Source organism: Portunus trituberculatus, chromosome 29 (assembly GCF_017591435.1).
Source record: "Portunus trituberculatus isolate SZX2019 chromosome 29, ASM1759143v1, whole genome shotgun sequence".
Taxonomy (NCBI): Eukaryota; Metazoa; Arthropoda; class Malacostraca; order Decapoda; family Portunidae; genus Portunus; species Portunus trituberculatus.
The window spans coordinates 932870-957684 of record NC_059283.1 but is presented as its reverse complement, the minus strand read 5'-3'; the positions used below and the strand labels follow the sequence as shown (position 1 = coordinate 957684).

Here is a 24815-nt window from a genome sequence, read left to right as displayed (position 1 = left end):
TTGGAATAGTAGAAATAACAAAAACATGATATAGGAATGTGTTTTTGAATCGGGAATGGGAATACGACAGGAATATTGGTAAATGAAAAGTAATGAAGGAAAATATAAGAAAATAACGTGTTTTTTAAGGGGAATGGCTTCGAAAATCAGGAATGGGAATGGAGCAGGAATAGTAGGAATGACAAAAACACGATATAGTAGGAATGTCTAATCAGGAATGGGAATGTGACAGGAATGTAATGAAGGAAAGCATAACAAAATAACTTGTTTCTTAACGGGAATGGCTTCGAAGACCAGGAATGGGAATGGAGTGGGAATACTGGGAATAGAGAGAGATGAGGAAAAAACTGATAGGAGCACATTTGGAATTAGGAATGGCAAGGTAGCAGGAATGATGGGAATGAGGAGCGATAGAGGGCGTGATTGTTATGGGAATGGGGGTGGAAGTTGTGAAGAGCGGTAAGTGGGAATGGGAATGGGAATGAGGTTGGAATCGGGAATGGCGAGCGAGGGGTGGCCACTATTTTATCGAGTGTATCGGCGACAACATTTTTAATAATTGTGGGATATTGGAATCATGTATCGACTCTCTCTCTCTCTCTCTCTCTCTCTCTCTCTCTCTCTCTCTCTCTCTCTCTCTCTCTCTCTCTCTCTCTCTCTCTCTCTCTCTCTCTCTCTCTCTCTCTCTCCATCTCTCTCTCTCTCTCCATTTATTTATTTATTTATTTATTTATTTTTCTTTATTTATTTTTGTGTTTGTTCGTTTGTGTGTTTGCCCAAAATATTTTTTTAGTGACTGGAAACTTTTAAAAAATTAACTAATTGCTCTAAATAAAACTTTTCTGTCACATGTATTTCTCTCTCTCTCTCTCTCTCTCTCTCTCTCTCTCTCTCTCTCTCTCTCTCTCTCTCTCTCTCTCTCTCTCTCTCTCTCTCTCTCTCTCTGTGGTGCTTTCTTTTCCATTTTCCTTGCTTCTTCTCATTTCCTCCTCCTCCTCCTCCTCCTCCTCCTCCTCCTCCTATCAGTTATCTATCTTTGCCAAATTTTATCTTTCTTTTTTGTAAGTTTCAACCTCAACTCTCTCTCTCTCTCTCTCTCTCTCTCTCTCTCTCTCTCTCTCTCTCTCTCTCTCTCTCTCTCTCTCTCTCTCAGTAGGAGTAGGGAGAAGCGAAGGAGAAAGAGAAAAATGGAAAAGAGGAAAGAGAAAAAAAATTGGACAAGAGGAGAAACGGGAGGGAGAAAAATGAAAGAGGAGGCGAAGGAGAATAGTAAAAGACAAGGGTTAGGAGGAGGAGGAGGAGGAGGAGAAGGAGGAGGAGGAGGAGGAGGAGGAGGAAGGCAAGTCAACAGCTCTCATTGATGGTGGTGGAGGCGAGTGGTGTAGCAAGATGGCCGCCGACCTTTAACAGCAGTCTCGTGTTTGTAAACTTCAGTGTTGACCCATTCTGTATATCCTCCTCCTCCTCCTCCTCCGCCTCCTCCTCCTCCTCCTCCTCCTCCTCCTCCTCCTCCTCCTCCTCCTCCTCCTCCTCCTCCTCCTCCATCAATCCCTCCCATCTTACCTCCCTCCTTACTCTCCCTCTTGCTCTCTCTCTCTCTCTCTCTCTCTCTCTCTCTCTCTCTCTCTCTCTCTCTCTCTCTCTCTCTCTCTCTCTCTCTCTCTCTCTCTCTCTCTCTCTCTCTCTCTCTCTACTACCTGCCTTCCAACGTCCTCCTCCTCCTCCTCCTCCTCCTCCTCCTCCTCCTCCTCCTCCTCCTCCTCCTCCTCCTCCTCCTCCTCCTCCTCCTCCTCCTCCTCCTCCTCCAACTGTTCGCCTCTTCATCTCTCTTCCTTCTCCTCTTCCCTGCTTTATCTCATTTTTCTTGACTCTAGACCACCTCCTCCTCCTCCTCCTCCTCCTCCTCCTCCTCCTCCTCCTCCTCCTCCTCCTCCTCCTCCTCCTATGTGTACTTAGTGACGCTTCCTTTCTTCCTATTTCTTCCTTTTCTCAACCTCTCCGTCATTCAGTCTCTCTCTCTCTCTCTCTCTCTCTCTCTCTCTCTCTCTCTCTCTCTCTCTCTCTCTCTCTCTCTCAACACTGCATAATAACATGGCTTTCCTATAGACGCTGGAATCCCACTTGGCTTATAGGGAATCCAATGCTAAAGAGAAGGGCATTTGAACCTCATTAGTGGAGTGTTGTGATGCTCCTTTAACACGGCGCCACTCTGATCCCGTGAACTTTGATCCTCTGTAACGTGGGATCAGAAGGGGATTGGAACTCACAAAACTGGTCCCTTGATATTTAGTGGCGATGTTCTTAAGGAGAGAGAGAGAGAGAGAGAGAGAGAGAGAGAGAGAGAAGGAAGGTAATGATGAAAGCGGTAAAAGACGTAGGAATGAGAGAGAGAGAGAGAGAGAGAGAGAGAGAGAGAGAATCAAAATATATGAATAGTGATAAGAAACGTGGAATTTGAATAAGAATGAGAAGTTTGAGCAAGTATGAATGAGAGAGAGAGAGAGAGAGAGAGAGAGAGAGAGAGAGAGAGAGAGAGAGAATTAACCTTCCTCTCTGACTTTTCTTTCCTCGTCCGTGACTCACATTTAGAAGAACAGGATTTATTTAAGTCACATTAAGTAAAGGAGGAAAGTTGCCGATTGTTCCACTTCTGTTAATTGCACCTGGAACACATTCTCTCTCTCTCTCTCTCTCTCTCTCTCTCTCTCTCTCTCTCTCTCTCTCTCTCTCTCTCTCTTACTTTGGATATCGCCATAAAATCCGCGCATTACCCTGACACGTTGGTAATTTAGAAGCACATTGGTGGGCATACAATTATCGCCCCTGTCAGCTGTTTTGAAATGTGTAGGAAGTGTCAGCTCATTTGTACCATCAAGCATTAATGGGAGGAAATATACCTGCGTCTGTTTATTAGTCACTGGTCGGCCCCGGCAGTCATTTCACTCATATCTGTCAGTTACACACGATTTTCTTTTCGCCTGGGACATGTTAGGATTAATGAATAAGTGTGTGTGTGTGTGTGTGTGTGTGTGTGTGTGCGAGAGAGAGAGAGAGAGAGAGAGAGAGAGAGAGAGAGAGAGAGAGAGAGAGAGAGAGAGAGAGACCAGCAAGCGACCGAAGTGAATTACACACAAAAAAAAAAAAAAAAACGGTAGGCATACTGTGTGTGTGTGTGTGTGTGTGGACGTGAATGTGTGTGTGTGTGTGGCCAGACATCCCGTTTTCCGTGTCAAAATAAAATGGTTCCCCGTGGCCAGACCGCAGCGTTACTGGAAATTGGCGTTGTGGAAGATGGGAAAAGTTTGCTGTCACTTTTATACCTTTTTTATCTGAGAAGTTACGGAGGGAGTTGACTTTTATATTTATATGACCGAGTTCCCTCCTGCTGGCTCCGTTATGTCCTTGGAGAGAGAGAGAGAGAGAGAGAGAGCTACAGACATACGGAGCGAAGGATGGAGGAAAAAATGTGGAAAAAAGGGAAAAATAGATGCAGGAGTTTTATTGTAGAGAAGAAAAGAAAGTGAAAAAGTTAATGTGAAGTAATTCTAATGGAGAGATGGGGAGGAAAGTTACCAGATGGAGGGAAAGAGGAGAAAAGTTGCCAGATGGAGAGAAAATAAGAAGGAAATTTAGTGGTAGGATGTATTAGTGATTGAGAGAGAGAGAGAGAGAGAGAGAGAGAGAGAGATTATACAGCTAGATGGATATATTATATGTGAAATAACAGGAGAGAGAGAGAGAGAGAGAGAGAGAGAGAGAGAGAGAGAGAGAGAGAGAGAGAGAGAGAGGAGAATTATTTAGTTAGATGGAGAAAGAGATGAATCAAGGTAAGGCGAAGATAAGGAAGGGAGGGAGAGAGAAAGAAAGAGGGAGTGCTCACAAAGATATCGCAGTAATTTGGGTCACCAGGTCCCGTACACACCAATTACATTATATAGGTAACAAGTAGAGCTCATCACTGCTTTAACATACCATTGAGTGTTTTAGTCTAAGTAATGGTGTGTTGTTAACATTTACACCTTAATGCTTTGCTCCCTCCATCTCCATCTCTATTACTGGTCTTAAACCCCTTCAGTACCATGATGCATTTCCATATTCATTCTGCTCACTATTTGGTGATTTTATACAGCTTCAGAAACTCATGTGGGGGATTAGAATAGTGAAAACTGTGACCATTAATCTTACAACCTCCATAGATCTTTCCTAATGTCAATAAAATGGTCTAATCATACACAAATCTTAAGGTAAAAATGTGTCCCAGTATTGAAGGGGTTGAAATAGTGAAGACTGTGACCATTGATCTTCTGACCTTCATAGATCTTTCCTAATGTCAATAAAATGGTCTAATCATACACAAAGCTCAGGGTAAAAATATGTCCCAGTATTGAAGGGGTTGAAGTAGTGAAGGCTGTGGTCATTGATCTTCTGACCTTCATGGATCTTTCCTAATGTCAATGAAATGGTCTAATCATAAACAAATCTTAAAGTAAAAAATGTGTCCCATTATTGAAGGGGTTAAATGCCACAGAGATCATTAAAAGTGTTCCTGAGTGTTCTTCCCTTTAAAGATGTAAAATCCTTATCAGACTACCTTGAAAATAGCCTTGAAAATACCAGATAACTTTTATCTCAGTCTGTTGGATTGGCAAGGCAGGATGGTGAAATAATTAGGATTGTGGTCTTTAAACGTGTCGGATAATGACCTTAGTCCCTCGCTGTATCTGTGTTCCCATGTGTGTGTACTTACGGATAAATGTTTAAGTGGATCCTTTTTTTCCTTAAGTGGTGTTTTCAAAATGGCTGTATTACTGATATACATTCTAATTTTTCATAGTGTGATATGTTAACATTAATTGCAAGAACTTATTTATAACCTGCCGTATTATCATTTAGGCATGAATTAATTTCCAGTATAACCTTAACCAACACTGCCATCAAAATCTGCAAGCCTCTAAATCATACTAGACAAAGAGAATCATCTAGGCTTATCTAAAAGGCTACAATCCTCTATATCATACCAGCAAAAGAGAATCATCTAGGTATTTATTAATTTCCAGTATAATCTTCACCAACACTGCCATCAAAACCTACAGTCCTCTAAATCATACCAAAGAAAGAGAATCATCGAGGCATATCTAAAAAGCTAAAATTCTCTAAAATCTAAATCATACTAGTGAAAGAGAATCATTTAGACATATTAATTTCCAGTATAATCTTCACCAACACTACAATCAAAAGCTGCAAGTCTCTAAATCATACCATGGAAAGAGAATCAGAAGGAAGTAATGTTGAATAGGCGATCACCTTCCCTGAAACTTATTACGTATATCATCTCCCTTCTGTCGTATCAGGGAATCAGTGCAGGACCAAGTGTTATCTCAAGTACAACCCTTGAGAGCTGCAAGATAAAGCAGTCTCAGGAAGCGACGCAAATTTTTATTCTGAGCCAAAAAAAATATTGTTGTAAAAAATGTCGGCATTAAACAGAGATCTCAGGTTGTCTTTTGTATCATATGAAACTGATTTTGTATGTTGGTTGCAAGTAACTATTTGTTTTTGTCCTATTTGAAAGGAATGGTTTAAAGGTGAAGTGCTTATTTAAAGAAATAAATGTCAGGTTATCTTTGACTTTTACGTAAGAATGAGCTTTTGATATTTCATTATCTACAAGAGCAACTTTACTAATGAAGGTGTATATAGAGCTTGAAATAAGAAGGATACAGTTTAACCCTTCAGTATTGTGATGCATTTTCTTATTCATTCTGCTTACTATTTGATTTTATACAGCTTCAGATACTTATGTGTGGGACTAAAACACTGAAGACTGGCCATCAATCATCTGACCTCCATAGACCCTTGCTAATCTAAATAAAACCATCCAATCATATCCAAACTCATGGTAAAAAAATGTCCCAGTACTGAAGGGGTTAAAGAAAGAGTTAATTAAAAGACCAGCAGTGTTAGAAATGTTGAATCATCTTTTTAAGGGTTGAGATGCAGCTTTTAATGTTTAACTCTCTGTTGACCAAGTGTGTGAAGAGATGGGAAGCATTACATGAGTCCGAATGAAGAGTGATGTTGGTGAGGAAGACGAGTAAATGAGGGACAGGAAGTGTTTGGCTGAAGTCACTTTATCTCCTTCCATCATCACGCTGTATTGAGAAACGCTTCCCTCTCTCACCGTGACCATTTTCAAAGACTACAGAGATGATTAGCTGAGTTCTAAAGAGTATTTGTCCTGTTGATAATGCAGAAAACTTGTTAACATGTCACTAGAATCATAAAAACACCCTTAAAAACACATGGTACTTCAACTAAAACCCTTTGAAAATAGTGAAGGTGCAGTGCGGAAATGTTTCAGAATATGGGCCATCTTTACCAGTGGGTTGCGAGTCCAATTTTTATCATAAATTTTCCCTCCTTTGTGTGTAGAATTGGTAAGAAACATTGCCTTACTTTACAGTGTTACCAACTAAGCATCTTCCTTCCATACACTAAACAATTGTCTTTTATTGCGTTGCTGGAGCTTGTCACTATTTTTTTTATATTTTATTGAAGTATGGTAATCTGTTTTTCACCACTTAAAGCATTCACTCATTTTCCATCACCTTTTAACAGACAAACTCTTTCTATATTCATTCTGCTTACTATTTGGTGGTTTTATACAGCTTCAGAAACTCATGTGGGGGATTAAAATAGTGAAGACTGTGGCCATTAATCTCCTGACCTCCATAGACCCTTCCTCATGTCAATAAAATGGTCTAAGCGTACACAAATCTGAAGGTAAAAATGTGCCCCAGTATTGACAGGATTGAAGTAGTGAAGACTGTGGCCATTAATCTTTTGACCTCCATAGACCCTTCCTAATGTCAATAAAATGGTCTAATCATACACAAATCTGAAAGTAAAAATGTTTCCCAGTATTTTAGGGTTCATGAAATTCTCATCACATCACACTCATATATTAGCAACCATAAAGAAATGGTAATGTGCTTATATGAAAACTTATAAGCTAGAGTGTTTGCCTTCATGAAGAATAGTGATGCTTAGCTAAGTCCAGATCAGTTGCACTCTAAATGTGCTTCCCTTCAGTCTAATTCAGTACTGTTATGTTTTTTTATGGATACTTTATAAGCCAGTACAAATTTTGGTCTCTCTCTCTCTCTCTCTCTCTCTCTCTCTCTCTCTCTCTCTCTCTCTCTCTCTCTCTCTCTCTCTCTCTCTCTCTCTCTCTCTCTCTCTCTCTCTCTCTCTCTCTCTCTCTCTCTCTCTCTTCTCTCTCTCTCTCTGCTTTTTAATCACCAAAGATTTGCTTCACAGATGACATCACTTTTATATGACACAAAAATATGGATTCTTTTCAAGGTTAACTCAAGTATTTTTAACACTGTTTTCAACGCAGTTTGATAAATTCATGAGTTTTACCTGAAACTTTTTTTCTGGAAAGCTCTTACATTTTCTCACTACTGTCCTTTCTCTCTCTCTCTCTCTCTCTCTCTCTCTCTCTCTCTCTCTCTCTCTCTCTCTCTCTCTCTCTCTCTCTCTCTCTCTCTCTCTCTCTCTCTCTCTCTCTCTCTCTCTCTCTCTCTGCCTCTTTCTCTATGATTTCCGACACATTGATATTTTTTTTTTCTTTTGCCTGAGCTTCCTGCATTTCCGTTGAGCTGGAGACATCACTCATGCCATTAAGTGTCTAAACTCACAGTACAGTAGTCTCCTGCATCCACTAAGCTTGTAACTATCCCTTACATAAATGAGTACAGTACCTCGCCACCACTTTTTTTTTTCCACTCACTGTAGCGTAGTAAATCCCTCCTTTTTTTTTTTCGAGACACTAGCATCCTTTTTGCTGGGGTGGCACTCAAGTTTTTCATATGCTATTTTTCCCATTTTTCTCGGCCAGCAGATACAGTTCCTCCCCCAAGCCCAAGTCATGCCTAGTGCAGCGAGGGGAGGCGGGAGGGGCCATGGCCATCACTCACCACGCCCACCCAGGCTCCTCCCGTCCTCACCACCATGAGTCTGCCATCCCTAAAATGACCCACCAGCAAAGATCAGGGTAAGCACTTGGCACCCACTAGCAAAGAGCAGGATAAGGTGTGTGGATTAGGCATTGGATAACTGGATAACAGGCACTGGGTTACATGCAGTAGGTGGTGGATGATATAAGTACTGGATGACAGAAGATGGATATGGTGGGTATTGGGTTATGGATATTCAGGAATACAGATATTGAGTAAGATGAGTTTTGATAGGTTGATATTTGGGAGTAGATACCAGATAACACAGTGAGTCAGTCAATACCTAGGCTGCAACAGTTCTACAAGGCAACAGCTGACTTCCTCACAAAGACAGCTGGGAAACATGCTGGGTTGAGTGTGACCAGCAAGATCAGATGATAGGGAAGTGTGGCAAGGATGTATCGGCAACAGATACTCAATGGCTGGCTGGGCTGAGACACTTTAATGTTCCGGAACCAAAGCTAGCAATTTCGACGTGTGCTGGTAACGCTGCTGGTCATTCGTGGGACATCAACAGGATAGTCAGTGTGAGGTGTGCCTGCCACTTCAGGCAGACGGTGGTGCATGATAGAGTGTTGTAGTGATGTGCTGCCAAGGGAAGGAGTGAGGGAGGAAGATTGATGCGTGTTCATGCTGCCGTGGCATGACCACCCCATACATGTGTCTCACTCGATGAAGGACTTTTTTTTTTTTTTTTTTTTTTTTTTTTTTTTATGCAGGAGGCACAACTGGCCAAGGGGAACAAAAAAAAGAGAAAAAGACCAACTGCATTGCCATTTCCCTTAAAGGTCAAGTGAGTTATCCATAATTCAATGACAAATGTCTTGAAGCCTCCCTCTTAAAAGAAGTCAAGTCATAGGAAGATGGAAATACAGAAGCAGGCAGGGAGTTCCAGAGTTGTATACAGTTGTTGTTATCTATAATTGCTTGTGATTGCCTTGATTAGCTGAGGTAAGTGAAGCCAGTACTGACATGGTAGTAGATCATTCATTTGCTTTTATCAGCCAAAGTAATGAGTTTCTTCTTCAGAACTACTTGCATATCTCAGTCACGTTGGCATGGACAATAGTATTTGAAGATGACACAGATCCCTCTGCCATAATAATATGAATACTTCTATCATGTGTGTACATTGTAATTAAACTTGATAAGAGACCCAAAGTGCCATTCTTCAGTTATTACATCCTCTGCTTTATTGCTGTGGTGTACTTGCATTTCTTAGTTTGTTTCATCACACACACACTCTCATGCACTCTTCATTGGTAGCACCTCTGCTGATTTACTTAACCTGTAACTAATAACTACTCTCCTCATTGTCATTTTCCCCTTACTATAATTGCAGTTATTGATTTAAGCCTTGTTTGCAGCTGTTTCTTCAGTTACCTGTGCTGTGATTTCTCCATTAATGATGTGTGCATTATTGTTGATGTCACATACCACCACATTCACAGTCAGCTGCTTGTTATCTCTCACTTATGTGAAAGTTTGTGTACTCCTATTATTGAACCCATACCAATTTTCCTTATCCAACACAAGCTACTGTTATGCCACTTCCCATTTGATAACTACCTCACATGATGTTTTCTCATTTACTACCTGACATTATGTTTTTTCTTATAAATCCACCACCTATGTAATTTATGCATTGTGTCTACATGGACTGCTTTCTTGCTGGTGACTTCACCCATATTCACTTACATCCATGTTTTTCTTTTCCTTCACCTGCCTCTCACTGCTTTCTCCTCTCCCATTTTATTCCTCACTCATATGCTCAAGTTTCTGTCTCACACTCTCTGTCACTGTGCCTCACCCACCCACACTCACACCCTCCCACCACCAGGATGAGGAACAGAGGGGTAGTCCAGCGTGGCTCCCTTGGGCACTCCTCCTCTCATGAAGACTCGTCGCCCCACGCCTCACCGCACCCTTCACCACACCCCTACAGTGCATCCAGAACCACAGTGCAGCAGGTGAGAGGTGCAGGCACCCTCAGCCCCTTCAGTACCATGACATGTTTCCATATTCATTCTGGTTACTATTTGGTGATTTTATACAGTTTCAGAAACTTATGTGGAGGATTAGAATAGTGAAGACTATGGCCATTTATCTTCTGACCTCCATAGATCCTTCCTGATGTAAATAAAATGCCCTCAAACATGCCAGACTGTCTTAAAATGCCCCCAAAACATGGGTCTCCATATTATTTCCGCTTACTATTTGGTGGTTTTATACAGCTTCAGAAACTTATGTGGAAGATTAAAATAGTGAAGACTTGCCATTAATCTTCCTGATGTAAATAAAATGGTCTAATCATAACCAAACTCATGGTAAAAATGTGTCCCAGTACTGTTTTTTTTTTTTTTTTTTTTTTCCCACATTATTTGACTGGATATTTGTTCCTATAACCCAGTTTTTTTTCCCCTCCATATACATATACATACTGTAATTTTTCTTGTCTCTATTTACTACTGTTGTCTTTACGTGTCTATATGCTTGTTCCTCAGTTACCAGATAGACATGTCCCTTACCATCTGTCTAACTTGTTCCTAAGATGATTCCATATGTTAGCATCTTCATTTTTTAATCCTGTGTTTGTGTGTCCAGACATCCCACCAGTGCCCTCACACCAAGGATCCTGGCCAGTCCCTCCCCTCGAGTGACGACCGCATCACCCTGGTAGTGGAGGGAACGCGCTTCATTGTTGACCCGGCCATCTTCACCGCCCACCCCAACACCATGCTTGGAAGGTCTCCACTTGATTGTTATCCATCGCATTCATATTCTTACCTGCCTATCTCTTTATTGCTTTTAATCCTCCTCCCTATTCTTTCAGCCCATCCTTATGCTCCAACCTATCTTCCTCATTCATCTCCTATATATCAAATTATTTCAAAGATGAGATTTCTTCTTGGATCATAATGTACTGAAGTAATATTCTTTAATATTGTCATCTGCAACAACATTGTCCGTGGATCACTACTAAGTGCTTTCTGCTTTTACCTACTCAACACCTTATTTACATACCTATATGCAGCACACTATGTGTTTTATGTTATGCTTTGTATGCAGTCCACAAGTCAAATATTTTTACCTGTTATACCACAGCACTAATTAATTATCAACACTAATGATTTAAAAATTATGTGATAAACTGATTTAAACAATATTTTCTTACTCTAGTTTATCTGTCATTTTTTCATAAATTAATTAGTACTCACACTACATCTTTTCATATCAAACATGTACACATTCACTAAACATTCGAGTATCAAACCAGTGTTAAAACCTTAAGTAAGTACCTTAATATCATGATACTCATAGCATCTTTATATCACATCCTAATTCTTCCTGCCATAAAAGAATGTTTTCGTCTGGGCTGGAGTTCACACATCCTAATGAGAGAGGAGAGTTTGAGGTGGCGGAGGGCTTCTCGTCGGCTGTGTTCCGTGCCGTGCTTGACTACTACAAGACAGGGACGGTGCGCTGCCCTCCTTCTGTCAGTGTGCAGGAGCTGAGGGAGGCCTGTGACTACCTCCTCATCCCCTTCGACGCCAACACCATCAAGTGCCAGAACCTGCGTGTGTATTCCTTTCCTCTGACTCTGTTTTGTCCACTTCTGCATTGCTGGTGTTAGGTTGTGTTGATGTTTTTGATGTGTTAGTAAAGATGTCCCTGAGGAGGAGACACAATAAGAAAAGTCTAAATTATTTTCATCAATATTCCATGCTGAACAGGTTAGGAAATCCAGATGTTCACACTCAAGAAATGAACATGGAAAAATTCAGCTTTCCACAAAGAAGTATAGCTGCATGGAATAGCCTAAGTGAAGATGTAGTGTCAGCAAGGAGTGTGCATAGCTTTAAAGAAAAGTTGAACAAATGTAGGTATGGAGATGGGGTTACATGAGTGTAATGCACAGGCCCTTTAAAACTACAACTAGATAAATACATCTTACTCAAGCTAGCATTCCCATATAGCTTATCACAACACACTGATTTGTAACAATACCAGACACTTTGATAGGTGTGTCACTCTTTCACAGGGGACTCCTTCATGAACTAAGCAACGAAGGAGCACGAAAGCAGTTTGAGGTGTTCCTAGAAGAGCACATCCTGCCCTTGATGGTCCTAGCAGCTCAGAGAGGTGACAGGGAGTGCCACATTGTCATTCTGTTGGATGATGACACTGTGGAGTGGGACGATGACTACCCTCCACAGATGGGAGAGGAATACAGCCAAAGTGAGTGTGCTGGGTGCTGGACCTGGCTGGGGACAAATCTTTAGAACCTGAGATACAATGTCACAGCAGCCAAATCATGTATTGCTGGCTAAGATTAGGTAAACTCTATTATTCTTATGAAGTTTCCAGTCAGCAGTTTGTCACATACCTTCTTGGATCATAAGCTATGAATGGGAATGCAGAAGATACAGGAATGAATGTATATCTTTCTCAAATACACTTTTACGTTATGACCTATAGCGCCTGTAGGCATACCAGAAGAGTATGTGTGGGAAGTGCTGTTCAGTTCAATTTTATTTATAGTGGTGCTCATTTTAAGGCCCATATCACCACCCAAGTGCATATTTGGCATTACCACCTAGAACCTGATTATCATAGTGGCACTGATTTGACATGAGATTTATCTGCTATTATTGAGAAATTATCAGATTTTTTTTTATGGGTTAACACTTTCTTTTCTGTATAGTTTGACATTACCATACATTAGTGTTCTCATCCACAAACAAGCTGTGTCATTGCATTGCTCTTTGTCGCAGCCGTTTGCTCAACCGCAATGTACCGCTTCTTCAAGTACATAGAGAACCGAGATGTGGCCAAGCAGGTGCTAAAGGAGCGTGGACTCAAGAAGATTCGGTTGGGCATTGAAGGCTACCCAACCTACAAGGAGAAGATCAAGAAGAGACCAGGTGAGGCTGCCTTTGTGCAAATATGACACATCCATACCTTGTAGATAAATTAATCTATATGTGTGAATGTGTGGTCATTATGAAATACATACTAAACTTATTAAGGGTCCCAGTCTTTCTTTTTCTGTATTTAGTTAATCTTTGAGTAAATATAGAAGGTAGATACAAAGGAATAGTAGATCATTATGAAATACCAGGTTTATTGTTTCCCAGTCTTTGTTTCTTTATGAATTTAGTTAATCTTTGAGTATATATACAGATAAATAAAAGGGATACTGGAAAAGAAATTATATGTAAAGTACTGTTTAGTCACTTATCTCTAATGTGAGACAGAAAATAAATCTTCTAATTATTTGTCAGGTGGACGAGCGGAAGTAATCTACAACTACGTCCAGCGACCTTTCATCCGCATGTCCTGGGAGAAGGAAGAAGCCAAGAGTAGACATGTGGATTTTCAGGTGAGTCATGAGTGTTGTGGCTGTTGTGACGTGTGGATTGGATTGTTGTCACTGATGTAAAAGTGGCAGGAGACAGTCCATTAGGTAACAGTAAAGCTTAAAAATGTAAGATAAGGGAAGTTACAAGAAGCCATCAGGATTACACATGACTGCCCATTTCCACCTGCCTCTCTCATTTAGAAGTGTGTCTAGTCTTCATTTAAGGTCCCTGTTGACTCACCATCAACAGTTCAATTAGTATAAGTCTCTTCTATTCACCTACCATTCTCAAAAATCAGTTTCTTGCTATCTTTTATAACAAATACAACTTTCTTAGATTATGCAGTATGATGTGATTGAGTGACACAGAAGAGATACATCTTGATCTCTGCTAATGTAAACTGTAACTCCTTGCAGTGTGTCAAGAGCAAATCTGTAACAGACCTCGCCGAAGCAACTGCTGACCCTGCTCTTGATCGCGTGGTGACCTTAGATCCACCACCCATGGGTCAGGAGGCACCCCCAGAACCCCCACTACCCCTTGAGGGAGCTGTGGGAGGGGCAGAGGGGGGCCATCAAGATGAAGGGGCAGTAGGGGGACATCACAATCCCCCAATGCCCCCTGCCAGTGAATCCTATCCTGAGGTGAGTGGAGGGGCAGGGCTCATGGTGGGAGGTTGTGCCTTCTCTTGTGTAGCTTGAGGGGGTTTGAGTTGTGTGTTTAATGTAATACTTTTTATGTTGAGTTTTAGTTGTAGAAGAGAGTTTAGACTTTAAGGAGCTAAATGTATAGGCTGTAGTGATAAAGATGAAAGATTATTAGACAGGGATAGTATCAGTGTTAATAGATAAGAAATAAGAGTAAGAAACCTGAAACAGTTATGCAAGAGAGAGAGAATATGTGAATAATTTGGAAGACAGGTCCATAAATGAATTGAATGACAACTGCTGAAAAATAACAGTTGTAGAATGTAACCATGAACTAATGGAAATCAAATTCTTCCCCAGTTTATCAAGAGCAAATCTGACCAACCTTGAGAACCAATAAATAACCTTGACGGCCTCGGCAGGTTGGCGGCCATGAGGAGGCAACATGAGGGGCAGTGATGGGGTCTGTCTTGAGTGCTGCTGCTGCCGCCGCTGCCACCACAGCCACTGCACCTCTTGGCCACAGGCCTTGGCCAAGCCTCGCATCCTTCGGTGCTGCCTCCCCTACCCCTCCCCCTGATCCTGCAACCTCTCCCCAGTCCATTTGTCTTCCCTCACCTTCTTATTATCCTCCTTCATCTTCTGTTTCTCCCTCCCCCTCATTTTTTAAGTGTACTGTTTCTCCTTCTCCATCATTTCATAAGTCTACTGTCTCTCCTTCTCCATCATTTTGTAAGTCTCTTGTGTCTCCATCTCCATCATTTTGTAGGTATACTGTTTCCCCTTCTCCATCATTTTCTAAATCTACTGTTTCTCCTTCTCCATCATTTTGCCGCTCTTTTAAATCTCGTCCCTGTAATTCTCCTCCTCCTCCACCTCCTCCTCCTCCTCCTCCTCCTCCTCCTCCTCCTCCTCCTCCTCCTCCTCCTCCTCCTCCACCTCCTCCTTACTCTGGTTCTTTCTTTCATTATGCCTCTCCCTCACTACCTTCTCTTTGCAGCCCTTCATCTCTTCCACCTCCTCCTTTGTCCTCTCCTGCCAGTGATGCCTCTCCCCTCCTGGGCCCTGCCTCCAGCCCTCTGCTGTGCTCCATATGCCACACTCTGCTCACACAACTCACTGCACTCAAGGACAGAGTATTTCACCGCCCCTATGACCGACTATAAATCACGTTATCAATCAGTGGATGGGGGCATGTCTCCTTATGCACTTAGAAATGCCCATCCATGCAAACTTTTACATTCTTTACCCAATATTTATCTTGGAAATTTGCATCTGAGAAGAGTCTCCTGAACTCTTAATGCTGTTTTCACAAGACTTTGGGGAATTCCTGCTTTGATAAAGAAACATGCCAAGTCCTTCACTCCTGATGGTAAGGTGTGAGTGGCAGCTGTGGCCTCCCAACACCTGTTTTTTTAGGAGACTGCCTTCTCCTTGCCACCAGTAGACAAGTGAGAAGCCATTGCCTTATCAAGTGTTATTTGCTGTTATAATTATAAATGGTTTGGTGCTTCTTTGACACTGTATGAGTGACAACTTTGCCATTTTACATTAAAGTCTGGTCAAGTGCATCTGCCTGTGACACGATGCATCTTATTGAGTCTCCTTTATGGTGTAAAGGAGAGCTGTATTTAGTACTAGGGAATGGACAAGTTTTGAAGTATGTATAGAGATACTGAGAACATTTTACTTGATATCACAAAGAGGGAGAACATGAGAGACAGAGTAGGTATCTTTTTTTTCATTTCATGTTTTCACAAGCAACTATTTAAGTTAGTTTATGTACATACATTAACTCATAGTGTATTATTTCTATACTGGTATGTGAGAGAGAGATTGTGTTTGTGTGAATGGTTGATTACTGATAATGGTTTACTAACCATGTTATTTTGGCTGTGGTTTGCTAGTATCTGATAACACAAGGTGGATTACATTAGCTAAGCTCACAAGGCAGCTTATAATGTCATCATTCATTCCACCAATATTGTTCTTGTGTTGTTCTTTGATAATGTCCATAAATGTGTGTGAGAAGTGATACTTAACCTGCTGCATGAGGGTTTGTACACACTAGTATGATTATTTGATTACTGGTGTTTCTTTTGGTGACCTGGAGCTCTTGGGAAATAATGATTCCCTGTATAGAAGTAACCAGTGTTGCTAGACCAGTCCAAGAGCTTGTTTATATGTCAGCCATGCACCACCACCTCATGTTTGTGGGGCACATGGGACTTGTAGCAGCTGCCTTCCCTCTGATGCATTGTGATGGCTCTCTGCTGTTACTTTTGAAACTGTCCAAAGCTTTCACTGAAGAGGAGGTATAGTGGTGGAGGTGGTGGTGGGGTGGCTGTGGAGGAGCAGCTGTGGTGGAGTTGATTCCTGCACTCTTACTGAGCAGTAGGTGCAGGAAATTACTTGACAAGCTTTTTACATAACATGGTTATGCATTTCCTTAAGTATCGTATCAGTATAACATATGAAGACTTTCTAACAGATGCACACTGAGTTGTCTGTAGTCAGAAAAGAGGTACGTTTTCATTAAAGGAATCATTTACAATGGGAAATGTGCAAGTACTCAAACCTCAAACCAAACATTAAGACAGTTTTTATTCTTAATGTGAAATGTTAATCAGGACATTTGTTTAACTTTGTTTTCTTGTGTAAATCTTATTTTATCTTTGTATTCTATTATTTTAGTGGTGACCAATCTTGAATTTTATAAATGCTTTTTCTTTGACTATATATATTTTATAATTGTTATGTCATGTATAATAATTTGTATTCTTATTTTGCATTGAAGTTTAGTGTCAGGAAGTATTTCCTTTGGAAGTGACACTGAATAGAATATTTAGGTGAGGTCAGATTGTGACTGACTGGGGTCCCATGCTGGTGATGGGTGATTAGGTTGTGATATGTGGGCTGTTACATCCTTGCTATCCACACCTCATGTTGCTGTACTACCTTTGCACACACACACACACACACACACACACACACACACACACACACACACACACACACACACACACACACACACACACACACACACACACACACACACACACACACACAGAGCAATGAAACACATCATACATGACTAAGGTACATTGGATATTTTTAGATGTGGACAGAGGATGCCAAGTGACACAGCAGCACAGTTAGTACTTACACTCTGAAACACACCAGGTACGTACTCATGTTATATGCATCCTCCTCCTACGTCATTAACCTGATTCACACTTCAGTACTCAGCGGAACTTTTCTCGAATTACTAAACATTCTTTTTCTGTACTAAGTACTCAGTTCCTTTTATGAGTACAGTCAAGTATATTATGCCTCTGAATATTTAAATTGGAGTGCATTTATATCCAGTGAATAGCCAGCCAGGCAGGCACACTATGCATACCACTAGCACATCGCATCCACACGGCTAGCTCCCACTAGCAGTGCTGCATTATGAACCTTTGTGGCCCTTAGATGCTAAGAATTTGGGGCCTTTAAGCTTGAGGCCTTTGGCAGCCCTTTCTCTTTGTTTTGTAATTGATATTCTAGTTATTACTACGGCTTGTACAGGTCCCCTCGACCTCATGTATTCCAAGGCACGTGCCGGCTGTGCCTCTTGAGCAATTTGAGTCCTGCCCACCAGCACCCCACACCACCCCAGTCACACTCCATAGCTTCTCCTCGCAGTCCGATGTTAAATTTTTGGGTGATGAAAACTTGTTACGTGAGGTAGTGTTTTTGTATATTGATGGAGTTTGTAGCCTCCTTCGTATTGTATAACGTGTTCGGCCTATTCTTATACTTTGCTTTGTGGGAGTGGTGGTCATGGGCATTTTTTTATTGTCCCAGCTCATGGCCAATCTCCATGTATATAAAACAGTAATAATAAATAAAATCAGATTAATACACCACATGTGTACATTGTACTAACCAGAACTGACAATGACAGTAATAAGATCTTCTACCACCTTGGACTTGCTGAAAGCTGGAAAGTTCCAGCCCTCGCTTCCCCTGAAATATGTGCGAAGAGGACCATCATTCCTTGGAACACCTAAGGATATTGAAGATGACCTACTTGAATGAAAACGACTTCCTCAATGAAGAGATGAGAACATCAAGATCCCTAAAACAAGTTATTAAAATTATGCTTAACAATTTAACTGTAACTAAAAAAAGCAACAGATAAGGGACTCCTCGTCTTTCATATGAGTATCCCCGACTTTAACATCAGTATAGATGATTACATCCCAGTTCTCATCTGTACGAAGTTTTTTGGAATTGAGGACCACCCAACAAAGAAATGCCCCATATCTAATTTCAAGATCTGCTCTGAATACTCCAGCACTAAGTATGATTGGAGACAATGCAAATCACCACCAAAGAAGTGTGCCAATTGTACTAGGGAACACCACGCACTAGCCAATAAAGGCCCGCTACAGAAGAAAGGTATTGCAGAGAAAAGAAATGCTAGAGGGCAAACACACACACACACACACACACACACACAGCCAGGCAACTAAACATGTCACCCCTCAACCATCAGCCATGCAACCCACCACCAACACCGTAGATAGAGACGCACTTCAAATTCCTGGTGAAGGTAGTGTGGATAGTAGCGGTGCCACGTGGTACGGGTGGTAAGCTCTAGTACTGGTGGTGTGAGTGCTTCAGAGAGAGTAGGTATCATCCCAAAAAAGGAAAGGCTTGAGCTCGATGCCTATCGACTGCACGAGGGTCAAGGCAGACATGCCAGCTTGCGGCCAATCCTTAGCTGGGATTGAAGAGAAATCACCACCACTCTCAGTATTCAGTTTCACTCCTCCGCCTATTCAAGATAAAAAGACGTGCAACATGTGCTGCGATCTTCAACGGGTGCACTGGAATTGTTTCCTCAATGAGTCAATAGCACATTACTTTAAAACTATTGACCCACACTTTAGTATATACAAGATACACACCACCACATTATTCATTAGTTATGATGCTGTGCGTGGATGGCATCTGAAGAGAGAGAGAGAGAGAGAGCGATCGAGGTTGCTGCGTGAGTGATGCTATTAAACACGGTCCAGATATATATCTGGATCGTGGATATAACAAACTTCTCACTCACAGTGCTCTGTGGCGTTTCTCCTTTTCATCTTGCCTATTTAAAACTTCGGATAATCTTTTCTATGAATGCAACAATACCTACAACGGCGGTGCGATAGGTGCCAAGGTTAGATTGATTCAACTTCCTTTAACGCGGGACTATCGCTAGCTGCACCCCAGTCCCCAGTAGCAGCCACCCACAGCCCACCACCCACCGGTCAGCTGTTCACACTGAGTCTGAGCGTGTGGTGAAGAATGATTGGTTTACTTGACACTTGGCTACCTGGATGCCATTCAGCCATACCTCCTTCTTCAACCTCACTTCCTTTGTTGTATTTCCTTTTTAATGCAACAATAAATGTATCAGTCGATCAATCAGTCATATCCTCTTCCTCATTCTCACTCTTTTTATACGTCACGAGTTCTGGCCTATGATATTCACCCATTAGAATCCTTTATATCTTTAGGTCTAGGTAGGTAAAAGTAAGGGTGGGAATTAAGGCTGCACTATCAAGCAGGGAGCTGTCCGTACTACTTACTACAGTACGAGTACGACTGTATACGTAGGACTAGCATCCATTTTTATAGAAAGTAAAATAACACAGGAAACATTACGGCTGAGTTTGTGTGTACAAAATCATTAATCAACCGTGGTGATGCTCACGAAGGTTACTAGTTACCACCTTACAAAGGAATTACGCAACATCAATGCGTTTTACATATTCTGACCTTGATTGCTTTGTGTTTCACCAAAAGTTGATATTATAGACACTATATTATTTCTGATTTGCTACAAATAATATCTAAATGCATTTTTTAACATTTATGCTATTTGATTAAAGAAGGAAGAAAAAGTAGAAAATAAATTTTAGGCTGGTGATGCAAGGTTGAGTCCTCAGCTGGCTGAGGTAAACACTGCAGCCATTGTTGTCACCTGCATCATTAACCTGTCCTGGACAGTGCTGTAACAGTGTTGCTCTTCGCCATTGATCACTTCCGGAGAAATGGCAGATCAAGACATCTTAACTACCCTGAAAATCCTCATAATTGGTGAGAGTGGCGTCGGAAAGTCGAGGTGAGTGGGTGGGACGGTGGCGGGTCTGGTCCTGAGTGTGGTGGGCGTGAGGCACGGGCACCATCATGTCATCAGCCACAACTGTTTTGTTGCCTTGTCTGTGTTATCTGGATATTGTGTTGATGAATTTTCAATATTAATCGGTGACTTGTTAAATGCAAATGCTTAAATATAGATGGTCTACTCCTGTGGGCAGGGTAGTGGTCACCTGACAGGGTGTGGGACCGTAAGGCCACCTTTAGTTTAGCCTTCAGACATTTCGGCGATCAGGTGTTTACTCACCTGGTTTGATATCCACCGTGGTGTGACAAATAGACAATTAGAGGTAGGGCTTAATGAGGTAGAAGGGAATACCACAAGCCTACTGGCAAGCTAATTCCTATTTATGTTAGTAATGTGAATATGCCAGTTAGACTAAATTGAGTTATGTGATGCAAGAGATTTTTGGAGATGTTCTTAGTTGAGCTAATGATACGTTTTGGCTGTTATAGTTAGAACTGAAGATTGAGAGCAAATGAATGAGATGGAAAAAAATGTTTCAGTGAAATTAATGAAAAAGAGAACCTGAGAAGCTACATACAGGGGAGGAAAAATGGGAAGATAAGGTTTTGATTTATTACATTAGACTTGTCTGTCTTGTAATCTTGTTGAAGTGCAGGATCAAAAATGTAGATTTGTAAGATGGAAAGAAAAGATTTTAAAAGACTAAATTGGAATGGTGCCATGACAGTAATGAATACTTTTGACCTTTCCTGCACGTAGCATGTGGTGAAATTATAAGGAAATTTTTAAAATTACAGTAAGTCATATCAAGAACAAGAAGAGGAAAAACTTGATTGGATCGTTTCTTTTGACAATACAAAAATTGAATGATGAAAAGTAAACATGATTTTTACTAGATAGGAAGAAGAGAATAAATAAAATGGGAGAAGGAGACAGAGATAAGAAAGGAGCAAAAGAGCTAAGTGGTGTTACAAAGGTAACACAGGCATTACCACACCATGAAATGCTTCAGCACTTTGAGATAAGATTGCACGATGTTTTGACCATTCTTTGATTAGGCTGTAAGACAGTTCAGTTACAAGATGATGTAAGACATTTCAGCAACTAGCTATTTGTTTGGTCTGCAACACTTTTTAGCCATACTTTATGCCAAGAGGTGTTCGGCCACCAGACCATATGATGTTTCATCCATTTTTGTTCTAAGATGAAGAAGTATTTAGACTGCTTGCCATTTTTAGTTATTTATAACTCAGTGTTTACACTTTAGGCCGTGTTATTTTCCATTACTTTTAAGGAGACTAGTTGTGAAAACGTGGAAATTATTAAAAAAAAAAAAAATGTAGTAGATATAGCTGTATGAAATATCTGCTATATTATTTTTCTTAAGAAATATTTTTTTAGATTAAGATGATACAAACATGAATGCTCAGATTCAGTCCCTAATCCTACTCATTTGCTACCTGGCACATAGGAATATCCAGCTTCTTCTTTGTTGCAAGGATGTGCTCAGGACAGTATAATCACACATTGCTATGGAATGAGTCATTTGGGTTTTGCATAAACCTTTGGAGGCAGTGGAACCTTGTCATCATTGTGTCAGATCCCTACCAATTACTATTTCATGTGGTGCCACAGTGATCCTTGGATAGTACTGTAGTAATAGGTTGAGGACAACACTTATTGGTTCATGTAACCCAAGGTATTCATGCATGTGCCTTCCTCCTTTACCTTCCAGCCTCTTGTTACGGTTCACTGATGACACTTTTGACATCGAGCAGAGTGCAACCATCGGTGTAGACTTCAAGGTTAAGACTATCACAGTCGAAGGCAACACAGTAAAACTTGCCATATGGGTAAGTTGTGATTTTATTCTGTATAGCTTTGGCACTTCAAGATTTGTTGTAAATGAATGTACAAACTAACCCATTGCTATTCTCTCAAATTTTGATAGAAACTACCTCGCCTTCTCTCATGTGTAATAACTTTACTGGAAGAGCTTATAAGCTTAAAATGAATTAGTTTTTAATTACAGATGTTTAAGGGAAAGTAAAATTCTTTCCAAATGACATGTCTGTCTGATCCCGCAGGACACAGCAGGACAGGAAAGGTTTCGCACCCTGACACCAAGTTACTACCGAGGAGCTCAAGGTGTGATCCTTGTGTATGATGTGACCAAGAGGAACACCTTTGCCAAGCTGGACATGTGGCTCAATGAACTAGAGACTTACTCCACTCGCACAGATATTGTCAAAATGCTGGTGGGGAATAAGATTGATAAGGTAAAGGAGAGAGAGAGAGAGAGAGAGAGAGAGAGAGAGAGAGAGAGATAGACAGCTTTTTAACATATGGAGAAGCAAGCACATAGTTGTTCTTACAAATACACTTTCAGATCAGTAAATAGATAATACAGAGATAGGGACAAAAGCAAACAGATACATGTAGATATAAAAGAATGTGACCAGTTTGACTCATTGCTTACACATCCTGCCTTGTTTCTTATCTGTTAGGTAAAGTTAGGGGCAAAAATGTTAATATGAATCCCATTTAGTGTGATTTCATTGTATTTTCTTGATCTGGCAGGAGAAAGTTGAGGTGAGCAGAGAAGATGGACTGAAGTTTGCCCGTCGTCATGCCATGTTGTTCATTGAAGCCTCAGCCAAGACCAGGGATGGAGTGCAATGTGCCTTTGAGGAGTTGGTACAGAAGGTAAAGCTTGACACACTGCTCATGTTTGTTTACAGTTTGGGTTTTCTTATAAGTAAGTCATGGTGGTGGAAAGTCTGTGCAAGTCTTCTCAGAATTGGTGCCCTTTTATTTATGCTATATTCAAAACATCTTATTATGTTTTTCAATGCAGTTCACACCTTGGTGAATAATAAAACAGTGCAGGGCCTTCTGGTCAGAATAAGACCTTCTCTTAGCTTTGAGATGATGTGATGCAATTTGTGTTAAGAGGGAGTGCTCTCATGGGACAGTCTGAGTTGTGTGAACATGTGTATCACCATCTGTGTTGTTCATCTGTCACCTGTTGGTTGTCCTCACATTGTCATTGAATTCCTACAGCTTTCTTTTTTTCCTCCTTGCCTTCCTTTATCACTCAAATTCATTACTGTGATGTCTAGAGTGAGCTAAGGCCATAACATTTCTCCCTCTTTACCATTCTTGTCACTTTGATTTATCAACACAAGGATTGCAGAGTAATACTGAGGTGTTTAGCTTAAGAAGTCATGATGAAATACTGCACTTATTGCCTGAAGATGAAGAAAGAGAACACAGGTAAACATATATCTACAAATTGTTCATATATTTATTTTTGTTCTGTTGTTCAGGATTTCTATTCATTTGATATGAGGCTGATTGAACAGACTGTACATGTCTCTCTCTCTCTCTCTATGGTCTCAGTAGTTGACTTCGTGTCACTGTTCCTGCAGATTGTTCAGACGCCAGGTTTGTGGGAGATGGACCACCGGCCTCAGGGAGGCTTCAGTGTCACCAACCAGAGGGAAGACATGGACAACTACTGTAGCTACTGCTCTGTGCTCTAAGGGCCTTCTGAAAGTCAGTGAGCTTGTTACTGTACCGTTGGATGTCTCGTGACAATAGGTGCATTATATCTACTCAGAAGAGGCACTGTTGTTGAAGGGGACCTTATCATTTTTGCATTTTTAAAAGGCTGGAGGGAAGATGTGTGCAGCTCACAGGCCCAGTGGCTCAGAGGGTTATTCAGTGCATAGTTGTGGTGGGTCTTGTCATTGATGGGGGTTGGGTGGGGCAGTGTTACTCTTATTAGGCTTTTGTACACTGTTTTAATTTCAGTACCAGATAATGAAGGTGCTCAGTACTCTTCTGAGCTGCACAAGCATTTCATTGTGTGTAAGGATCTGAAAAGTTAGGGTTGCTGAGCACCCAGTGAATTCAGATGCAGATTTAAAGATAAATATTTATTTTCTTTAGTCAGGCAAGATATTTGATCAGGATGTACAGTTTATCAGAGGGATTGGTACTAACCTGTAGGATGTTGGTTTTTATTTAGGTGTTCATTGATGGTCCAGATTCCTTTTTTAGTTTATAATTTAGAATTTTGTATCTTTTGTAAACATTTCTGGCATTTTCTTTAAGGCCCAAAACTTCCTCAAGTGTCATTGCAACTTCCACGATGTTTGACCCGAATTGATGTTTTGTGAAGTGGTAATGATGTTTCCTTAGGAGTTTTGTAACATACTTTGTTATTAAGGACTCTATTAACTTAACATATACTTGACAGGATCAGAGTCCTACATAATATTATATACTTGTAGTATTTGTAATCGCATGTCTCACTTGAGGCAGTCAGCAGTGACAGCAGCAAAGGTTGATATATTCCTTTGCACACACACACACACACACACACACACACACACACACACACACCACGTAGTGTAGTGGTTAGCATGCTCGACTCACAATCGAGAGGGCCAGGTTCGAGTCCCGGCGTGGCGAGGCAAATGGGCAAGTCTCTTAATGTGTGGCCCCTGTTCACCTAGCAGTAAATAGGTACGGGATGTAACTCGAGGGGTTGTGGCCTCGCTTTCCCGGTGTGTGGAGTGTGTTGTTGTCTCAGTCCTACCCAAAGATCGGT

General features: G+C 41.0%; 2 protein-coding genes across 8 annotated transcripts in view; both read left to right on the top strand.

Moving 5' to 3' along the window:
* Positions 1-17939, top strand: part of LOC123510423 (BTB/POZ domain-containing protein KCTD20-like) — a 61467-nt gene extending 43528 nt beyond the window's left edge. For 4 of the 7 annotated variants that reach the window (XM_045265600.1, XM_045265603.1, XM_045265596.1 and 1 more), the window contains 9 exons: positions 7904-8059; positions 9862-9991; positions 10626-10768; positions 11382-11601; positions 12065-12260; positions 12797-12946; positions 13307-13404; positions 13801-14028; positions 14392-17939. In XM_045265600.1, the coding sequence (XP_045121535.1) occupies positions 7904-8059; positions 9862-9991; positions 10626-10768; positions 11382-11601; positions 12065-12260; positions 12797-12946; positions 13307-13404; positions 13801-14028; positions 14392-14421 (1351 nt within the window). In that variant the 3' untranslated portion in view covers positions 14422-17939. The remainder of the gene's footprint in view (positions 1-7903; positions 8060-9861; positions 9992-10625; positions 10769-11381; positions 11602-12064; positions 12261-12796; positions 12947-13306; positions 13405-13800; positions 14029-14391) is intronic. The other 3 variants (XM_045265602.1, XM_045265599.1, XM_045265598.1) reach the window with 3 other exon arrangements.
* Positions 17940-19997: 2058 nt separating this feature from the next.
* On the top strand, positions 19998-24607 carry LOC123510589 (ras-related protein Rab-18-like). The gene is made up of 5 exons (XM_045265870.1): positions 19998-20194; positions 21933-22050; positions 22285-22476; positions 22778-22903; positions 23629-24607. Exons 1-5 carry the CDS (start codon positions 20124-20126, stop codon positions 23740-23742), a joined length of 621 nt encoding a protein of 206 aa, XP_045121805.1. The 5' UTR covers positions 19998-20123; the 3' UTR covers positions 23743-24607.
* The last annotated feature ends 208 nt before the right edge of the window (positions 24608-24815 follow it).